The sequence below is a fragment of the Leptodactylus fuscus genome, chromosome 3 (assembly GCF_031893055.1).
Source record: "Leptodactylus fuscus isolate aLepFus1 chromosome 3, aLepFus1.hap2, whole genome shotgun sequence".
NCBI classification, from domain to species: domain Eukaryota; kingdom Metazoa; phylum Chordata; class Amphibia; order Anura; family Leptodactylidae; genus Leptodactylus; species Leptodactylus fuscus.
The window spans coordinates 225,146,697-225,166,858 of NC_134267.1; the positions used below are offsets into that span (position 1 = coordinate 225,146,697).

Below are 20,162 nucleotides of genomic sequence, written 5' to 3' on the forward strand. Positions count from 1 at the left end.
CAAAGTTTCTGAAAAGTGGATTGGATTTTAGCGAATCCCATCCACACTTTCTGAGAAAATATGGCAGACATGCTGCGACATGCATGCAAAACCATTGCGGTTTTGGAAATCACAGCATGTCAGTTATACCTACGGAAACTCCAGCGGTTTCCTTAGGGTATGTTCACACCGCGGAAACAATTTCCGCTGTGTGAATTCTCCACGTGGCTAGCCGCAACGGGATGCCAATGCAGTGTATCGGCATCCCGTCACGGCATCCTGCTCCTGATTAGGCCCGAATGAATGGGCCTAATCATGAGTGAGCCTTGCGCTGCAAACACCATGGCTGAGTCAGCCGCAGAATCTGTGTGAAGATAGGGCATGTTTCTTCGCTAGCGGGAAAAAAAAGCGAGCGGCTCCTATTGAAGTGAATGGGAGCCATTTTTGCATGCGGATTATGAGGTGGATTCCATGTCAAAATCCACCTGCAAAAATCTCCTCGTGAACAGACCCTTATAGGTATGATTGAAGTACAAAGCACGCAGAGGTTTTTCTCACAGCGCTTTTTTTGCTCCGGCCCGCTAGGTGGGGTTTTAGCCTAAAGCCAGTTTTTTAAAAAACGCACTGGAAAAATAAATATTTTAAAACTTGCACAATTGGTCAATTTCCACACAGAAAAAAATCTGCACCATGTGCTTGAAAAATAGAGATTTCTCATAGACTTTAATGCTAATGGGCTATGGCGAATTTCGGCATTGAAATCCACACTGACAATCTGCATGTATTCCTGATCGTGTGCACGCACCCAAGAGGTGAACGTCTAATAAAGTTAACATTGTTGCGTATGGTAATTATTGATGTAAAAGCAAAATTAAATACAAATTATTATATGTTTAGAGCAATTGAGAGTAAGCTTCGGTCTTTTATAGGATTAGTCAAACATGGCGGCTTTTTTTGCTGGCACAGCATAACACCTAACCATAGATATTGGTTCTGCTCCAGCTCAGCCCCATGTACTTCAATACAGGGCTTACATGTGGCCAGAAGTGGCGCTGTTCCTGGAAGAAAGCATGTTTGTCTAATTCTGTAAAACCAATTTTATGGCCAACATCCTACCGGTGATGTAGAGATAGGCCTCCCCTACACACCACGCAAATCTGTACATTTATGGAGAAACAAACCTGCCTTGAAAAATGATTGTGTCGTTCTCATTATTTATCATAAAGAACATAAATGGGCGGTCAACACTAAATATAGTAGGCGTCTCAAGAGAATCTGGGACCGTGACTGCAGCCGTCGGAGCAGCGTCCTCTGTTCCCTCAGTGAGGTCCATGACAACCTTATGTATCATGTGGGACACGTGTAGGCCTTGGTCACATATATAAGATAAATCTGCCTTCTCTGGACTGAAGACATCCTGCACTCCAATGTCTGTTAAATTCTTAACTACAATGATCTCTATATGTAAATGAACACGGGGTATTTGTAAGTCTACTCTTGTTGGGGTCATATTCGCAGCATTTGTCCACTTCATTACAGATTCAGGATCCATTAGGTTTTCCATCTAAGGCAAAATTGGAGATAAATGAGCGTTACAATAGTAGTGAAATAGTGAGCGTGGAAATGAACGTAAGGATACAACGTAGAGAAGAAGTCACGACACATCTGATTGAGTGCACACGATGTAAAATGGAGCGCAAACGCACGTATACACGTGTCAGCATTTTGCGCGCTCAAAAAGATCCCATTGATTTCAATGGGAGTTACGAGCGTATACGCCGCGTTATTTTGCGCCCGTAATTTTGCGGCCGCAAAATCACGGGCGCAAAATAACGCGGTGTATACGTGTAAGTGATAAAAGATGAACTGGTCACATGACCATGCTACAGTTAGCCTCATTTCAGAAAGCGCTCCTCCTCCTTTAATCAGGAAGTGACATCACGTCGATTGATTACATGGGCATGTTGCAGCTCAGTCCCTTTCAAATGAATAGAATTGAGTTGCAGCATGGCTGTGTCACCAATGGACGCGATGTCACTTTCTGAGAAATGGAAGTAGAACTCTTTCTGAAGGAAATCAGCCAGATTTTCTTATCCTGGACAATCCCTTTAAATTCCATCCAGTCATGATGTATAGTAGAGTAGTTTCCCTGGGACAGTATACGATATGTGAGAGAACAGCCTTATATACTATATTTAAGGCTGCATTCACACAGAGTAACGCTGGCGTTTTTTTGTGCTTATTTTTGCACATAGCGCCGCGTTAACGTCGGGCAACGCCACCGCAAAATAGCGCGGCATAAACGCGGCGTATACGCGGCGTATACGCGGCGTTAACGTGGCGCTATGTGCAAAAATAAGCACAAAAAACGCCAGCGTTACTCAGTGTGAATGCAGCCTAATGATGTGGCTTCTGTGACAACTTTGAAAATGAAGAATCTGATGTGTAATGTGTATTTTTTTTTACCTGTACTGAAACATATTCAAGTTCTAGTTGTATAATGGACATGGACAAAGTCCAGACTTTAAGTTTTCCTTTGAGGGTTTCCACATTAAAATTGGATTAAGGGTTTAGGAGTCTCAGCACCATAACATGGGCCACCCCGTTTTTACAGGGACCAAAAGTAATTGGACAAATGACTCTGTGGCTGTTTCATGGGCTGGTTTTGGCAATTCCTTTGCTATGTCATTCTCTATTAAGTGGATAAAAGGCCTGGAGTTGATCTGAGGTGCGGTGGTTGCATTTGGAAGATTTTGCTGTGAAGAAAACATGCGGTCAAAGGAGTTCTCCATGCAGGTGAAACAAGACATCCTGGAGGGAGGAATGGGAGGAACGGAAGAAGGGAGGAAGGAAGGACTGGTGAACTCATCAATGCAAAAAGACCTGGACGCCACCGGAAGACAACAGAGGTGGATGATCGCAGAATAATTTCCATGGTGAAGAGAAACCCCTTCACAACAGCCAACCAAGTGGAGAACTCTCTCCAGGATGTAACGTATCAATATCCAAATCTACCATAAAGAGAAGACTGCATGGAAGTAAATACAGAGGGTTCACTGCGTAGAGCGAGCCTCTCATAAGCCTTAAGAATAAGAAGGTTAGATTGGATTTTGCTAAAAAAAAAACCATCTAAAAAAGCCACCAGAGTTCTGGAAGAACATTCTTTGGACAGATGGAACCAAGATCAACCTCAACCAGAAGGATGGACAGAAAAAAGTATGGCAAAGGCGCAGTACAGCTCATGATCCAAAGCATACCAACAAAGGGGGAACAACCAAGTATCAGAAATGAACATTTTATTCACAATTATTTAATTTTTCCAATTACTTTTGAGCCCCTGAAATGAAGGGATTGGGTTTATCTATAGGCTTTAGTTCCTCACATTTTTATACATTTTGTTCAAACCACTGAATTAAAGCTGAAAGTCTGAATCCGAATTTCCAATTATTTATGGACCTAATTGAATATAGGACAGAGTTATATGCTCACTTCTGGAGACTTCCTGTACCCAATGCTGACATATTGTCTGTAGTGTTTCTCTGTTGATTTGTACTCTAGGAAGTGTAAACTATACAGTGACCGAATGTACGGAAAGAGCAAACTGTAACTTGATATATACATGTAAAAACTGGCCCATAAAATTAAATATCTGTGAATTAGTTTATTCACAATGACTTTTAGGATGATGTCTATATGGAACACTGGGCTCAAATAGGAACATCTACAATAAAAGGTTTCAAGGAAATGTGGATTGGTATAATAATATAATAAAATATGTAAGAAATAAGATTTTTGGTTTTAAATGGTGGTTAGTAAAATAAATGTACATAAAATAGGGACAAAATTAAAAGATTTTTGTAGAATGTTTTATACAATGAACCTTCTCACCTCGTCTAGGCTGCTACATTCATCAGGAAGAACGATGAACATACTGAGCTTATTATCTATAAAGGGTATTTCAATCACTTTGGCATTGATCTCCTTTATTTCACCGAAATTAAATACATCACATTGGTTCATCATTGGAACTGAGATTTGCGAATCCTAAAAACAAATGCAAAAAATTACAAAAAAATTTCTCAAATGAAATAACAGATGGTAAAAAAAAATATAAAATAGCTAAAGGCAAAAATATCACAATGGTTTTCTAAGAAATAAATCTAAAATAAAATTTAGTAAACTTTCCAAATTTCTAGCAGTCGCAGAAATTGCTTTCCATTATAAACTGAGCCACACAGCTTATAAGAAATGAATCCATTGCTTTAATGTTTTTATTTTTTACATCATTTGCAACAACCATGGATGTGGACCCAATGTGATTCTAACCTCCTCCATACAGCTAAGGCCCTATGTTTGTGTGAGCACAACTTTTTTTGGTGCAGATTTTGCTGAGATTTTTTTGAGCCAAAAAACAGGAGTGGACAAGAAGTAGAAAAACTTCCTATACATTTCTTTTTTATCCATTCTTGACTTTGGCTTAAAAACTGCAGTAAAATCTGCAACAAAAAAAGTTGTGTTCCTGCAATGTGGGGCCTCAGCCTACAGAGATATATATATTGTGGGGAAGTTAGCTTGGTAGAAGCAGTGGTGTGGACGTGGACCCTGTCAAGACAGGGACACAAAATGTGCAGCAAACTGATCTATTTAGAAAAAAACAAGAAAATAAATAAACCTTGACTTCAAGCAGAAAATGAGCAAAACAAAATACAGCCTTAACTTCAACAAAAACAAAATAAAACCTGCTTGTCTGAGCAACTAACTAAACAGAACTGATAACCTAACTATACGTGTGGTTTAATTCGAGGCACATGAACAAAACAGGCACAATATTGTCTCACCGGACTTCGGGTTACAGGACAGAACCACATACCTCCTTCAACCCATGGAACTGCACTTCAGTGCCGGAGCTGCAGCCTTTTATGGCCCAGTAATGAGCCAAGGATCTACACCTGGGCTGAAGCCTACTCCAGATCCATCTTGGACCACACACATGTCAGAAGCCTGGGGCTGATATATCTGGACTCCAGCACTCTGCCTGTCACCTTCTCACGATATATATATATATATATATATATATATATATATATATAAAACCTTAGGGTACTCTCAGTTTCCAGATGGAAGACTTTTCTGCTTGTATCTTTCTTCATTGAGTGCAATGGTAAAAAAAAAAATGAAAAAGAACAATCTGGTGTCTGTTGTTCTGATCCTCTGAGGGAGGTGCTGACACTATAGCTGTAGCTTCTCCTCCCCAATACATTTTATTATTTTAAGTCTGTTTTGTTTCATCATGTCTATTCACATGTCTGTATTTTTGATGGTCTGTTTTAGTAGACTGTTAGAAAATAGAGCATGTCCACAAGGGATTTGTAAAAGCAGGTACACCACGGCTGCAAAACAACCATAAAAAGTGAACCACTACACAACAGTTATTTTTTAGCACAGTTGTGTGAATATAGTCCTAGTATAGGTGACAGGTGGCCAGGTATATTGGTGCAAAGTTCCAAGCAATAAGACAAGACAGTTGTCTGGGCTCAAGCCAAGTTCAGGGCAGGCAGAGTTCATGGGTAGTCAGTGGTCAGGCAAGTAGTGAAGACAGATAACACAACAACTTACGACAACTTAACTAAAGATCACAGACCAAATTTGGTACACATATGTTGAAAACTGTTCTGAATCATGAAGAATTTAAAAGAAATGTCTCAACTATAAAAAACACGTTTTTATGCTAAATATATTGTTTAAGAGTTTTTGATAAACATTTCACTATCTGTATTTTAAAAAATGTACAGTATCTTTAACTTTCTGTCTGACCACCAAGACTAATAATACTATAATTACTAATAATAGACTGACTTTTGCCAGATCTGTAGGGGTTGCCTTTGCCATAGTCACTTCATTTACATCATAGACATGAGCGTAATAGAAGATATCCCTCTATAGATAACACCACTGACCCATCATTGCCTCCACTACTGACAAAAATTGATATCACAGCTTATCACCGACCCTGCACAGCGCATGTGTCAACTCTCCCATAAACCTCAATGAGACAGATTTAGACTATTAGTCACTATAACAGAGCAGAGGAGAAGATCAAGCAAGTTGTCATTACTTCCATCTATAGTGTATAGTCAGACATAGGTTACGTATAATAACCTGTTATTTTTTTTTTAAAAAAAACAAAAACATTATTTTGTCAAAACTGTTTCTTTTTACCTTTGTGGTGTAAAATGGAGCATTTTTTGTATTTGCTGGATTAAACTTTTTTGCGAATTGACCTTTAAGATAAACCGCATTCACTAAGACCATTGAAGTTGAAATGTCCAGTGAATTTTCAGGAATTACATTTTTAATTTTGCCTGTAATTAAAAAAACATAAAAAAAAACCCAGCTCAATCACAAGCCAATCTCGGCAGCCCCCCTACTATAATAATAGCACAAGTTCAGTCCGAAAGAAAACTTTCAGGTGAGACTCACAAATATTCACAAAATGAGTTTTGTGAGCTTTGGCCATCCCTAGTCTGTACAATTATGGTGATGCCCAATGTGTATACATTTTAGCAGATTTGCTACACCTGGAGCATGCGGTATCATAAATATAACCGTACCCTCCGTCTTTGCTTCCACCAATGAGTTTATTTCTTCACTCGCTTTACCATGTTGATAATCCACGGCTTTAACCGTTGTCTGATAAAGTTCCTGTGCGGAGCTCACATAGTCCTGAAGGAATGGGAGACATAGAAGCCAATATTAATAACTGTATTCTGAATAAGAACGGAATTCACGGTAAACTATAGAATTTATTTAAGAATATAGAATTAATATTTATGTAAATAATGTTCAAAATCAGAAGGTCGCCTCATGAACACCACAAGACAGTATGGAAGAACTGGGATGCGAGATCTATTAACCCAAGGAGTTCAGATCTTATCAAACCTCGGCCACCTCGGCCACCAAGAGAGAAGATTTTCTCCAGTAAGAGGCATTGTGAATTCGGGCAGCCAACAAAATGTATTGTAGTAGCTTAATATGAGCACACTTCAAGAATGGGGGTTTGAGGTTAGCCTGGAATGGGAAGAACTGTCCAAAAAGCTGTTGTGCAATCCTATAGATAGCGAGCCAACAAGGTCCAGGTACTGCCTGAGGTATTACAAACCCTAAAAAATAGGAGTGAGACAATAGGAAACCAGCGATGAAGTCGAAGAGGGACCAAATACGTCCTATGCAGAACTTTCAAAGAGGACTCCATGAGGGTGACCTGCCAAGTGCCTTTTCTTATCAATGTACAACAGTCCCATTGGGCTAAGGTCAGGGTCGTATCAAGGCCTCAATCCCAGGCCACCATAAAGTCAAGTTTGCTGTCAGAAAATGGGGTGTTAAGCAAGCTGTATGCAAAGGAAAGAGTCCTTGTCAGCGCTCTAAACAGACAGTCTCTTATAGTTGGTATGAGAGACCTCTGGATTGAGCGGTGTGAGAGAGCGCAAGAAATGGAAAATCTGTGCAGTCCGGAAGACTCTGCAGGAGGTGGGGAGAAGGTGCTTTTAAATTAGTCTTTGGTGAAGACACCAGAGGAAATCATGGAGGTGGCAAAACCAGCCATGTCTCCACCAAACACCTCGAGAGATAGAGAGAGAGAGGCCAGGAAGGAAAGAGGATGATAGAAAATCGGAATAAGAGGGGAAACTGGGCTTTGTAATCCATACTGAAAGCAAACCCTCCGTGACAAGTGCAACATGTAGTAGGTCAATATAGTGGCAACTGGAAGAGCACCAGGCATTGACCTAGGAGCCCACAGGAGAACCTGTAAGGAGGCCAGGACCACTAATGCAGATTTCAATGTTACCCATTGGGGGTGGTGATTTTATATGTTTAATGGATACCATAATAGTTTTGGGGTGATGGCTGTCACTGTAAAGCTTCCATTACAGGACCCTGACAAACAACCCTATGGATGAGTAATGAAGGGGATGATCATAGACAAGACTGCAGAACAGTAGAAAGAGTCCATATAGTGAGTAACTCGACAGACTGACATTATCTAGGGAGCAGCAGCCGACTACTTTTCAGAGTGATGGCTTGCTGTATCTTGCTGTGCTTTATTACACAACTAATAATGACTGCTGTAGTCAGGAGGGAGGGGGAAGACTTCAGAAAATTACTGCAACTCAGCGTCTATTGATTGAACGGGGCCTGAGCTGCAGTACTCACTATGTGCCACTACACAGTCGATGGCGCTGTCTGCTCACAGCTCTGTGTACAGTGTACAGTACAGCAGCTACTGATTGGCTCCTGGGTGTCAGACCCCCACCAATCAGAAATGGATGACTTATCCTAAGGTCGGCAATGACAAAAACTTTAACATCACACTGCCTTTCAATAAAGGCTGACATAGTACATAGCATTCTACTATTACAAGGCACAACAACAAAACATCAAAAACACTTAAGATTTTAAAACTTACCTTTGACAAAGGGACACCCTGCGGAGTAAATGCTGCATTGACGATGGTCAGCTCTGAGCCACTTTTTGGGGAATTTAATTGATGTAACAGGTCACGAAACTGGAACATTTACAAAAGTACAAGACTATTGTCATCGATACATAAAGATACTATATGCAATTAATCCCGTAACTAACAATGACGTATAAGATATGATATACTATTCGCTAGTATCTTTGAAGACAAAATAGAACTACTACTGCAGTTTAGACTGACAGTCTTTCTAGATTTTTTTTTATCTGTTTGGGTCCAGTAATCCCGACACCAACAAGTCTTGGAGAATATACGATAATATACTATATATCCTATTGCTGTATATTGTACAGCTCTGTATAGCTTTCCATTCCTCATACGCTATATGTGATTTGTAAGTTATATAGATTTACTGTATACACTCAGTAAGGGAGATGTATAAAGACTGGCATTATCAATGGCAGTCTTTATAACCCCAATATCAACTCGTGTATGATGAGTCGCACTCTGAGGCGAGGGCCCGGGGATTAAATGAGGAATTACAGCTCTTACCTCTCCGAATTCCCTTTCTTTTTCAGCACTAACAGGGTTATATGTACAGGCAGTGAAACAGAGAAAACCTATCCATGTATATTAAATGAATGGCACAATACCTCATTTGTAGGTGGCGTCTGGGTTTCTGGTAAGTGAAGAACCTAAAATTGAAGCATTAAAAATCTTAAGTAATTCTCTAATTGTCAGACTCTGTAAGGAGGAAGTAAAGTGCTTAGATCCGTGATGGCGAACCTATGGCATGCATACTAGATAGGGCACGCAGAACCCTCTTTGCTGGCACACGCGCCGTTGCCCGATCGCACACAAACAGAGAATCCGGTACAGGATTCCCCATCAGTGAGTGATCGCTGCTTTTGGCTGTATGTGCAAATGCACATAAAGCTGAAAGCTGTCCATATAGGCTGCGGTCTGCGAGACCGCAGCCTACACTGACTACAAAGTGTGACCTCTGCCCCGACGCAGGCGCCATGACATAAGTTATCAGCGCCTGCAGTCAGAAGAAGAAGGACGCCCGACTGGTCTTCATGGGATTTCAGATAAGTATAATACTTTGTGTAGGGAGGGGGCTACTGTGGAACATATAATACTGTGTGTGTGAGGGTGTGTGTACTGTGGAGTATATAATTCAATGTTGGGGGCATACTGTGGAGCATATAATACTGTGTGTGTGGGGCGTACTGTAGAAGATATAATACTGTGGGGGGTCAACTGTGGAACCAGGGGCATAACTATGGGGGTAGCAGCAGTAGCAGCTCCACCAGGGCCCAAGATATCAGGGGGCCTGGCGGCAGCCGCAGATTTTTTTTGTTTTCTCTTTTAATAGGCCGTTACATGCTGGAGTAACTACGGTAAATGCCATAGCAGGGAAATAAAAATCAAAAGTGCTAAACTGCCATTTTTTCACATGAATAAAAAGTGATCAAAGTAATAGCAATTCCCCAAAATAGTATAACTAAAAGGTTCACCCGGCCCCGCAAAAAAAGACGCCCTATTCATCCCCGTACACAGAAGTATAAAAAAGTTACGGGTGGCAGAATACGGCAACTTTTAGAAAAAAAATTTTTTGGCACAGTTTTGGATTTTCATTAAGGGGTTAAAATGTAAATAAAACCATATAAATTTTGTATCCCCGGAATCGTACTGAAACATTTATCACAGGTGACAGGTCATTTTGGCTACATAGTGAAATCGAAGCCCGTAAGAAAGTGGCACAGATGCAGTTTTTCTTCAAATTCACCCCATTCTGAATCTTTTTCCTGCTTCCCAGTACATTGTACAGAATAATTAATGGTAGCATAATGAACAACAATTTGTCCAGCAAACATTAGGACCTCATATGGCTCTGAGAGTGGAGAAATAAAAAAAGTTATGGGGGTTGGAAGGCTGAGTCAAAAACGAAAAACGAAAATCGGAAAAGGCCCGTGTCGGGGACGGGAGGAGATTTCTGAGGGTACCCATTAGCGAGTAATGCTATAAAGTGCATGTGAAGGAGGGGAAGGGGGGGAAATCCCAATTACACTTTTTTGTATTGAAGCCCTGATGGTCTCTATTATATACTGCACATTTTACCAGCAATAAGGTGACTGCTAAGAAAGGTTGCCTTACCTTCTCGATTTGCTTGGCCGTGTCTCCTCCCGATCCAAGCCACAGACTTGACAAGGCAGAATAGAAACCTACTGGTGATATTACAATGTTTTTACCACTATTGGTCTTCTTTATCTCAGTCATAAGGTCCGATGAAAGTTGCTCGATACTATTACTCATGGATTCCATGGTGCCTGAACAGAGATCATATATCATTTATATTAGTAGAATACATATTATTATATAGGCATTATACAGGGTGGTCCAAAGGTATGAGACACCAGAATAATGGAAAACCATTGGTGGGGAAAGCCATCTTATGTGTGACATGGTGCTAAGGACCCAATCCCGCCTACTGTGGGGCTTCGGCCTAAACGTAGAATATACATTTCTTTCCATTTTATGGGAAATGGTGACCCCCTCATTAACAAAGTGTTTTTTCTTAATCCCTCTGGACCAACCTGGTTTTTAAGTATAAAACCATTGATCTTGATGGACTTTCTTGACCCACTATCTATGTATGTCATGTGACCGGGGCCGCCGATAGGCCAGTATTACTGCTACTGGCGTCAGGGGCCCGGCCAAATTGAAAAATGGGGGGGGAGGCCCGGTTTTAGACCACCACCGTGTGCCGGCCCCCTGGCGCCCGCAGCAGTCGTGTGTCGGATTTCAACTCAGATCTGCGTCCAGAGGACGCAGATCTGAGTTGAACACATATGCGGCTGAAGCAAGGAGATGACACAGGTCAGCTCCTCGCTTCGCCGCTGCGCGCCTCACTTGCTAACACATATGCGGCTGAAGCGAGGAGGATGTGATGATCGCGTCTACAAGCCAGTAGCCGGCGGCAGCGGCGAAGCGAGGAGCTGACACATGTCAGCTCCTTGCTTCAGCCGCATATGTGTCAGCGAGAGAGGCGCGCAGAAAATATGCTATAAAAAGTGCAGGTTGTCCCGCAAAAAATAAACCCACAACCAGGACTGTCAACTGAAAAATAAAAATGTTACGCCTCTCAGAAGATGGCGATGCAAAAATCACTGATTTATGTCCCCAAATGTGTTTTTGTTCTGCAGAATTAGTTACGCATAAAAAAATACTATAAATGAGGTATTGCCGTAACTGTACCGACCCGCGGAATAAAGGTCACATTTTACTTATACTGTACGCTGCATGGCGAAAAATTTAAAAGGTACAATGCAATGCCAGAATTGATTTTATTTTTTTAAATCCAGCAAAAAAAGAGTTAATAAAATGTATTCAATAAATTGTAGGCACCCAAAAATGGTGTCATTACAAAATACATCTCATCCCGCAAACAACAAGCCCTTATATGGCCACGTCACCATAAAAATAAAGAAAATATAGCATCTAACAATGTGAAGACAAAAACCCGCAAAAATCGCCAAATCATTAGAACACAACTGGCTGCGTCAGGAGGGAAATATATAAGCTGTGCGAGCGAATATCAGGGGACTCCCCAAATTTACAGCTTATGAGAGAACAGACACCAGAAATGAACCCCAAAGTGACCCCAGTGTGATTCCCCCAATCATAGGAGCTTCTGGAACATAGTAGGGAATTTGGTGTTTGCAATGTCCTCCGCACCTCTTATATATTCCCTCTTCACCATCCGCTGTGCAGTCACGTCTGGGATACTAATACTCACTACATGACCCTAATAAATTCTTTGAGGGGTGCATTTTTCAAAATGGGGTCACTCCTTTGGAGAATCCACTTTTCTGGTACCTTTACAGGCTCTACAAACATCTACGTCCAGATACCAAACATCTGAATCTGTGCTCCAAAAGCCGCATCGCGCTCCTTCCCTTCTGCGCCCTGCTGTGTGCCCAAACTGCAGTTTATGTCACATGTATGACACATGTATGACACTGGTGTACCCAGGATAATGTATGTAATGTCATATGTGGTATAAACTGATATTAGGGCACAGCCGGACACAGAAGGGAAGAAGGGTTATTTTGTTTTTGGAGCACAGACGGTTTGGATTTTGGATGCCATGCCAAATATGAATTTTTTTTGTTTGACGCAAATTTTCTAAAAACCTATGGGGTCAAAGTACTCTCTATACCCCTCAATGAATACCTTAAGGGGTCTAGTTTATAAAATGGTGTCATTTATGGGGGTTTTCAATTGCTTTGATAACTCAAATCTTGTTCAAATGTGCAATGGGTCTAAAATATCTGCAAGCAAAATTTGTGTTTTGAAATCCATTTGGCCCTCCCTACCTCTTGGGCCCTACTGTATGTGCGTACATAGGACTAAGGCCACAAAGTGTACATTTTTTAACACGGGAGAAGTGGGGTGATATATTTTGGGGTGTGTTTCTTCTTTTTGATGTGTTGTGTGCAAAAACACTGGCTTTAAAATGACACATATTTGAAGAAAATGAAAATGTAATTTTTTCCATCATTTGTAATAATTCTTGCAAAACAATATTTGTTTGATCAAAATGCTCAGTATACCCCTCAAAGAATACCTGAAGGGGTCTAGTTTTACAAATTGGGTCATTTAATGGCAGATTCTGTCATTATGACACCAATTCCTGTCTGCAAACATAGCTTGGTACCGGAAAAAAAATCACATACTCCAAATTCCCAAAATTTCCTTATAAACTTGATAAACTTCTAAATTGTCTAAATTACTCAAATATGCTAAAATTATTTCAAATATGCGTGAAACACAAAAGGAACATTTGGAAGTTTATAACTACTAACTTTTTTGCCCTGTATTATTGTGTATATGTGAGATATCGCAGCTGAAAATGGAAAACATTGAAAAAATTTTAAAAATTTCAGCATTTGTGATTTTTTTTAATAAATTTACACAAGTTATATCAGTCTAATTGTACCTTCTCGGTAAAGTACAACATGTCACGAAAAAACAATATCAGAATCGCTTGGATGCCTAATACTGTTACAGAATTATTCACTGATAAAGTCACACAGGGCAAATTTCCAAAATTTGGCTTGGTCATTAAGGTCCAAAACAGGCTGGTCACTAAGGGGTTAAACATGATCTAAAAACACAGCTGGAAAAGCAACAGCCAGTGCTGGAAGGGAACAATCAATAACTAAAAAAGGATAAGAATAATAATATGGTGGAAATAAATAGGAAAATCTACCCCCAAAACAATAATTCATCATAAAAAAAAATAATACAAATTTCCCAAAAATTCATTGCACAAATATCAAGCTCACAATTAGATTAAAACTACCTACCAAATGCTATAAAACTACTCAGCAGTGGAAACATAATGTTTAGGACTCCAGAGGGTGTTTCACAGTCTTCTTTGGAGGGTTGTGGATCAGTGTCCCTACCGGTGTAATGATATAGATAATTCATATGCAAATGAAAGATGCAAAACCAACAAGTCCTACCTCTTGTTACCAGCGATGACTCCCGGATGCCCTCTGGGCTGGCATCAGGAACAAGAAGCTGCACGCGTCTATACTGCTCATGTGACAGTAGAGGCAAATAAACTTCGGCTGACCTCTCAGAACATGGGCAAACTGATTTATTACATGAGGAGTTTATTTTCCAGAAATAGGTACAGGTGAATCCAAAGTTTTTGGGGTTTGACAACCAAAAATCTCTTTAGACTGCAGAGTATAATAATCAGAGGACAGGGAAGGTGCAAAAAAATGTCAAAAACATCCTCTCATCTTCCAGTCTTCTTCCTAGGCCACTGCAGAGTCCTGTGATTGGACCTCAGAGGTCATGTGGGGGGTATCAACAACATCAAATGTTGAACTAAAACTGCGACAATTTTGGAGATTTCAGCCTGTCCACTGCGCGTATTTTTCCGCAATGTGTGGATGGGATCTACTATGCAGGGACTATAAAACACCAAGTGAGGCCCTGAATAGTGGATTCGATGCAGCGATGGTCCACTTCTACTACGCATGCAGAAGTTGTGCAGTAGAGGTGGATTATCGGCAGCATTGTGCAGAGCAGTGCTGGGACAAACGCTTGCAGTCAGCATAGAAGGAGGAGCTGTGCCGCAAGAAAAAGCCTGAAAGGTAACAATAATTAGGTAAATGGGAAGGGAGTAGTAGTAATGATCCATTCCCGGAAATGGGTAAACGGATCGTCACCGGATAATCAGAAAATGTCACATGACTGCCCCAGCTATATGGGTAAATATGCAATTTTGATTAATTATATTATTTAGAAAGTAGTGATGGTGTTATATCGACAACCTCTTTAAGCATTTTTATGGGTCGACCGAAAATAAAAATGTGCACCCCCCCCAAACCCCCCCTCCTTAAGCTGGGGTCTCATGCGTGGGTCAAGAAGAGAAGGCAGCAGCTCCATGAAGGGATCGTAGGCAGGTGAGGATAACTTTTTTTTTTTAATAGGCTGTTACCTGGTGGAGTAACCCCAGCAGGTAAGAGGCCCTATTTACTTACCTATCCCCGCTCCTGCTCATGGATGCCTCTGCTTACCCTGCTATGGGAGGCACAAGGGGAAGCAGATGCAGCTGAAAGGAGGAGTGGGGATTAGTAAGTGAGGCCGCAGGCCTGCGAACCCCAGTAAATACTACTATTATTATACTGTGGGGTCTTTTCAGACCCCAGAGTACAGTGATTAAAGGCTCAGGGGAGGTGACAAACATAAAAACCAGTATTACTCACCTCTCCTGCCATCCAGTGTGACTCATAGCAGTCTTCAGGCCTCTGTGGTTACATCCCAGAATTCACATTGGCCAGGCCAACATCATTATTTGGTGCAACGCCAGTCTGACCCACGTGACATCTGAACCGACACTGAAGAGAGCCAAAAACAGTTGTGAGTGTGCCGGAGCCTAGGAGAGGTAAGTACCACTGGTTTTTATGTTTGTCACCTCCTATGGATTTTCGATTGTTATACTCCAAAACATATTCGATTGTTATACTCCAGAGTATAATTGTCATGACCTGATTGCGTGCGTGTGTTGGTGTATGTTTCTGTCGGGGATTCGATCTGGGCTTCTGTGATCAACACACTTGGGGTTATAAGTGTAACCTCAGGTGTTATGTATTGCCATTATCCTATGGAAGGAGGCTGGGGCCTTTGTTAGGCAGAGGGCTGTCTCCACCAGTTGCCGGGTTTCATGGTTCCAACTTAGAATTCTTGGCCTTAGGAGGAGGAGGAGTGTTTTGCTTGTGCTTACAGACTAGAAAGGAGTTTGAGTGTTGTTTGTGTGTGAGTTGGTTTTTCCCTCCACACTTCTACTCTGCCCTGCCCTTCACGTCTGTTTGTTTGACACTGTCTGGTTGTTTGAGGTGGGTTCCAGTTTATTTTTCCCCAGTCTCGTGGTTACCCTTTCCTCACCTCTCCACTGTCCCTCTCCTCATTCCTCTTGTTTTGTACTTTGTTGTGCTGCGTGTCAGTTGTCCAGCACCTCCCGTCCTGTTTGTTTGTTCGCAGCTGCACCTTTATTTCTGCAGGGGTCACCACCCTAGAATCCCCAGTCCCTAGCTTCTTGCAGCTCTTGCCCTGTCTGTCTGTCAGGTCTTCGTGCTAGAGAGCCAGGAGTCGTCGGGGCCAAGGTTAGCTTGGAGACAGCTGACCACCACCCGTAGGCAGGGCCTAGCTAGCCACCGTAGCGCCAGGGATAGTCTCCTTCCCCTGTCTCCTTAGCGGTGCAACCTGCAATCCGGAATCTGTGTCTGGACTCTGACACGAACGTGACAATAATAATAATTCTTGGGGGCAGAATACCATGTGCAGGGGCCACTGTGGTACATAATACTGAGTGCAGGGGCCACTGTGGTACATAATACTGAGTGCAGGGGCCACTGTGGTACATAATACTGAGTGCAGGGGCCACTGTGGTACATAATACTGAGTGCAGGGGCCACTGTGGTACATAATACTGAGTGCAGGGGCCACTGTGGTACATAATACTGAGTGCAGGGGCCACTGTGGGACATAATACTGAGTGCAGGGGCCACTGTGGGACATTATACTGTGCACAGGGGCCACTGTGGGACATAATACCATGTCGGGGGCTGCTTTGAGACATAATACCATAGTGAGGGGCCGCTGTGGGTCATAACACTGTGTGCAGGGGCCGCCATAGGTCATTATAGTGTGTGTAAATGGAGCATTATACTGTGTTGGGGCCAAGAAAGGGGGAGCTTTGTCACTTGGGGGGGAGGCCTAAGTCAAAAGTTTGCTGGGGGCTCAGTCTTTGCTGGTTACACCTTTGATAGGGGTTGTTAGGAAGGGGCATTTTACATAAGGGGGCTTTATGAACTTAAGAGGTGTTATTTATATGAGGGCATTATTAATATAAGGGAGGGTATTTATAAGTGTTAATTAGGGAGCATTAGGAAACATTTTGAACATAAGGGGGTGATTATTTATATAAGGTGACATTACGGGAAATTATGAATAGTAGGGGGCATCACTTATATAAAGGGTCATTAGGGGAGCAGCAAGGGAAATCAGGGGTATAATATAACGGGCAATTAATTTGGTTAAAAAAAAAACAAAAAACCCTACTCACCCGTCCCTTGTGCTCCAATATCTCCCACCTTAGTCTGGTTCTGCTGCTCCAGTGTTTTTTTCTGGCAGAAGTCCCCACCGCACATGACCACTGAGGTCGCAGACATGGGGTGTAACAATGCTGTGGGGAAGTAATCACCGGAGCAGCAGGACTGGAAAGCACTGGGAGATACTGGAGAACCTCCCCAGCCTCATATTACAAAAGTGGTTATCCTGGACAATGCCTTTAAGGTATGTGAGAGAGTGAAGGGTGTGGTCTGGGAAGACAGGTATGTCCCAGCCAGGTAGCTAAAGGGTGTATGGTAAAAACCCACACAGGGAGGTCAGCTGGGTAATCAAGGCCTGATAATAGTCTGTGTGTGAAGACTAGGAGTGTGGCACCACACTGACAGAGCTGACCTGTCCAAACTGAATCTATAGGTACTGTGCCACCCATTGTTATTGCCAAGGTGGGAGTCTGGTAGCCAGGCTTCTGTATAGTCATTGAACAGTTTTCCTATGTTTAGTTAGTTCTCAGCCGAGAAGGCTTTTGTTTTGTTTATTTTGTGCATTTGCCTAGGCAGTGAATGCACTACAAGTGAATAAAGCCTGAACTTGTGTGCAACCCAGTGTCTGTGTCCCTGTTTCCTGCACTGCTACAAGCATCTACCTGAGCGGTTCCCCGCAGGTGGCACTTGGGTTTTATTAAAGAGGTTTTCCAGCTCATTTTTATTGATGGTCTATCCTTAGGACAGATCATCAATAAGAGATCAGTGTCATCGTCCCCCCACACACACATACACACAATCACACAAATGGCGCCTGTTTATATCACACGCTGTCTGTCTACAGTGACCATTTGATGTAATTCCAATCTTGTCACATAGACATGTATAGGACGAGGCTGTAGTTACATGACATGGCCGCTATGAGATGTATGACACTATGTAAACAGAGAAGGGGTCACGGCACTTACACAAGTACCACGGTTTATTCTCACACCTGATCAGTGGGGGTCCTGGGTTTGTGAACTTCACTGATTTTTTTAAATTTATTTAATTAGGGGCATTATTAATAATGGGCATTATTTATACAGGGTACACATGGACACTATTAATATAAAGATGCACTTGGGAGTATTATTCATTATGGGGGGTCATATATATTTTATAATTGGGGTAGCAGCATAATGGGGGCTTTTGTAGGTGAGAACAATGGGGGTCGAGTGCCTGGAAAAGTGAGGAGCCAAAGATGTCTGTGTTGCAAGCTTTACAGAGACAAGTCACAGCTGGAAGAAGTGGTCATGGCGGTTCAACCCGGTTTTCTACGGCGCAGCGGCGGCGGCACAGAGAAGACATGTAAAGGTAGGAGACAAATAGCCTTTCTTAGGGTGAGTTCACATGATGTAAAATGGAGCGCAATCTGGCACGTATACACGTGCCAGCAGATTGCGCTCTGAAAAAGATCCCATTCATTTCAATGGGAGTTAGGATCGTATACGCCGCATTATTTTGCGGCCGTGATTTTGCGGGGGGGTGAAGGGAGATGAACAGCAATTCCCAGTTCCGGCCAAAGAACCAGCAAGTACACAAGCACATCATCCGACCAGAGCATTGTACATACGTGAGCCGTCAAATAGAATCCACGGAGTCCAAGCCATCATGAAGGCCTCGTGAGCGTCTCTCAACGATACAGTGAACTTCCAGGGGATGGAGCGACTAACCAGTAGGTTGACCCCTCTAAATTTAGAATCAGAGTAGCAGCTATGATACAAGTCAGGGAGTCTAGGGGACAATAGGACAAAGACCGAGCCACCCTGAAAGTGTGTTTCTTGGATAAAGGCCATGCGGTTTTTCTCAGCCCACAATAGTCGAAGCAGAGAGGAACGCTTCCCTGGAGAGTTAAGGCCATTAGTGTAGATGGAAGCGAGTGTGATGGAATCCATGGCTGGGAGCAGGGACTCTGTAAAAGGAGAAAGAGAATGGGGAGAAGAAAAAAAAAAATGGGAGGGTGAGACGGGGGAGGGAGGTAGAAACAAAAAAAACGAAGTAAAACAGACACCAAGGAACCAGACAAGACAAGAAGCAAAAAACATTTACGAACCAAGCTAATCCGGATCGGACAACCAAAAACAGTGGGATGTTACCCACTCATGCACGTCTTGCGGGCACACCGCAGTTCACCCGCAAAGACCTGCGAAACTTAGCCATGTGGGGGAGAGGCAAAAAATAGAGAAATAAAACCAGACATAACACTACCTATACCCCCAAGCAGCAACATGAAATGCCATTAAGGCAAAAGATAAACAGAGAACCGGGGATCAAGCCTGGGAACTCCAGGCCCAACCAAACAACCTCTATGGCGAGCAGAGCCCTCCACACACCTCAGATGGGGCCAACCTCGGCAGAGAAGCCCAAAGGGCAACAGAGAAGCCAAATTAAGCAAAAGCAACCAGCCAAGATGGACCCCAACCCACGAGGAAGGGAGGCGGGGAACGCCACCGGAGGCCACTGTGGGAAAAACCTGCAGCCGCCGCCAGCAGGGCAGGACACTTAAAACATGAAGAATAGACATGGAACTTGAGCAACACAATCAAAGGCACAAGGAAACCAGCAGGAATACAAGTCCCAGCGAAGGTAACAGCTACAAGGGGACTCTACGGAGGGGCCTGTAGGGAGTCAGCAGCCCGTGTCTGCTGCCGAGGCATAAAAAAGGAGGAAGAATGATCAACAGCCACAGCAGTAGGGAGAGGGTAGTCCAACCAGTCCGGGAGGCGAAGTTCAGGTAAATCCAAAAATTGGGCCAAAGCAGTGGCAGGAGAATGAAGAGCAAACATGGTGCCATTATGGCGGACTTGGAGGTGAAAGGGGTGACCCCACCTATAGGTGGCTCCGGCACCTAAGATCTGCTGCAGGACCGGCTTGAGGAGACGCCGCATGGTCAGGGTGCGGCGGGAGATGTCAGGGAGAAGTTGGATTGGGAACTCCTGGAAGGAAACCGGGCCATGACGCCAGGCAGCCTGTAAAATTTCCTCTTTTTCCTTGAAAAAGTGAACTCTGCAGAGAACGTCTCTCGGCTC

General features: G+C 42.7%; 1 protein-coding gene across 1 annotated transcript; it reads right to left on the minus strand.

The window, feature by feature from the left end:
* Window positions 1-1,144: 1,144 nt before the first annotated feature.
* On the minus strand, window positions 1,145-19,028 carry LOC142198581 (serpin B3-like). Its single transcript, XM_075269609.1, has 8 exons — window positions 18,707-19,028; window positions 10,616-10,788; window positions 9,109-9,150; window positions 8,444-8,542; window positions 6,591-6,702; window positions 6,199-6,341; window positions 3,868-4,023; window positions 1,145-1,543 (listed from the first exon to the last, which is right to left on the minus strand). The coding sequence occupies exons 1-8, from the start codon at window positions 19,026-19,028 to the stop codon at window positions 1,145-1,147; spliced, it is 1,446 nt and encodes a 481-aa protein (XP_075125710.1).
* Between the last annotated feature and the right edge of the window lie 1,134 nt (window positions 19,029-20,162).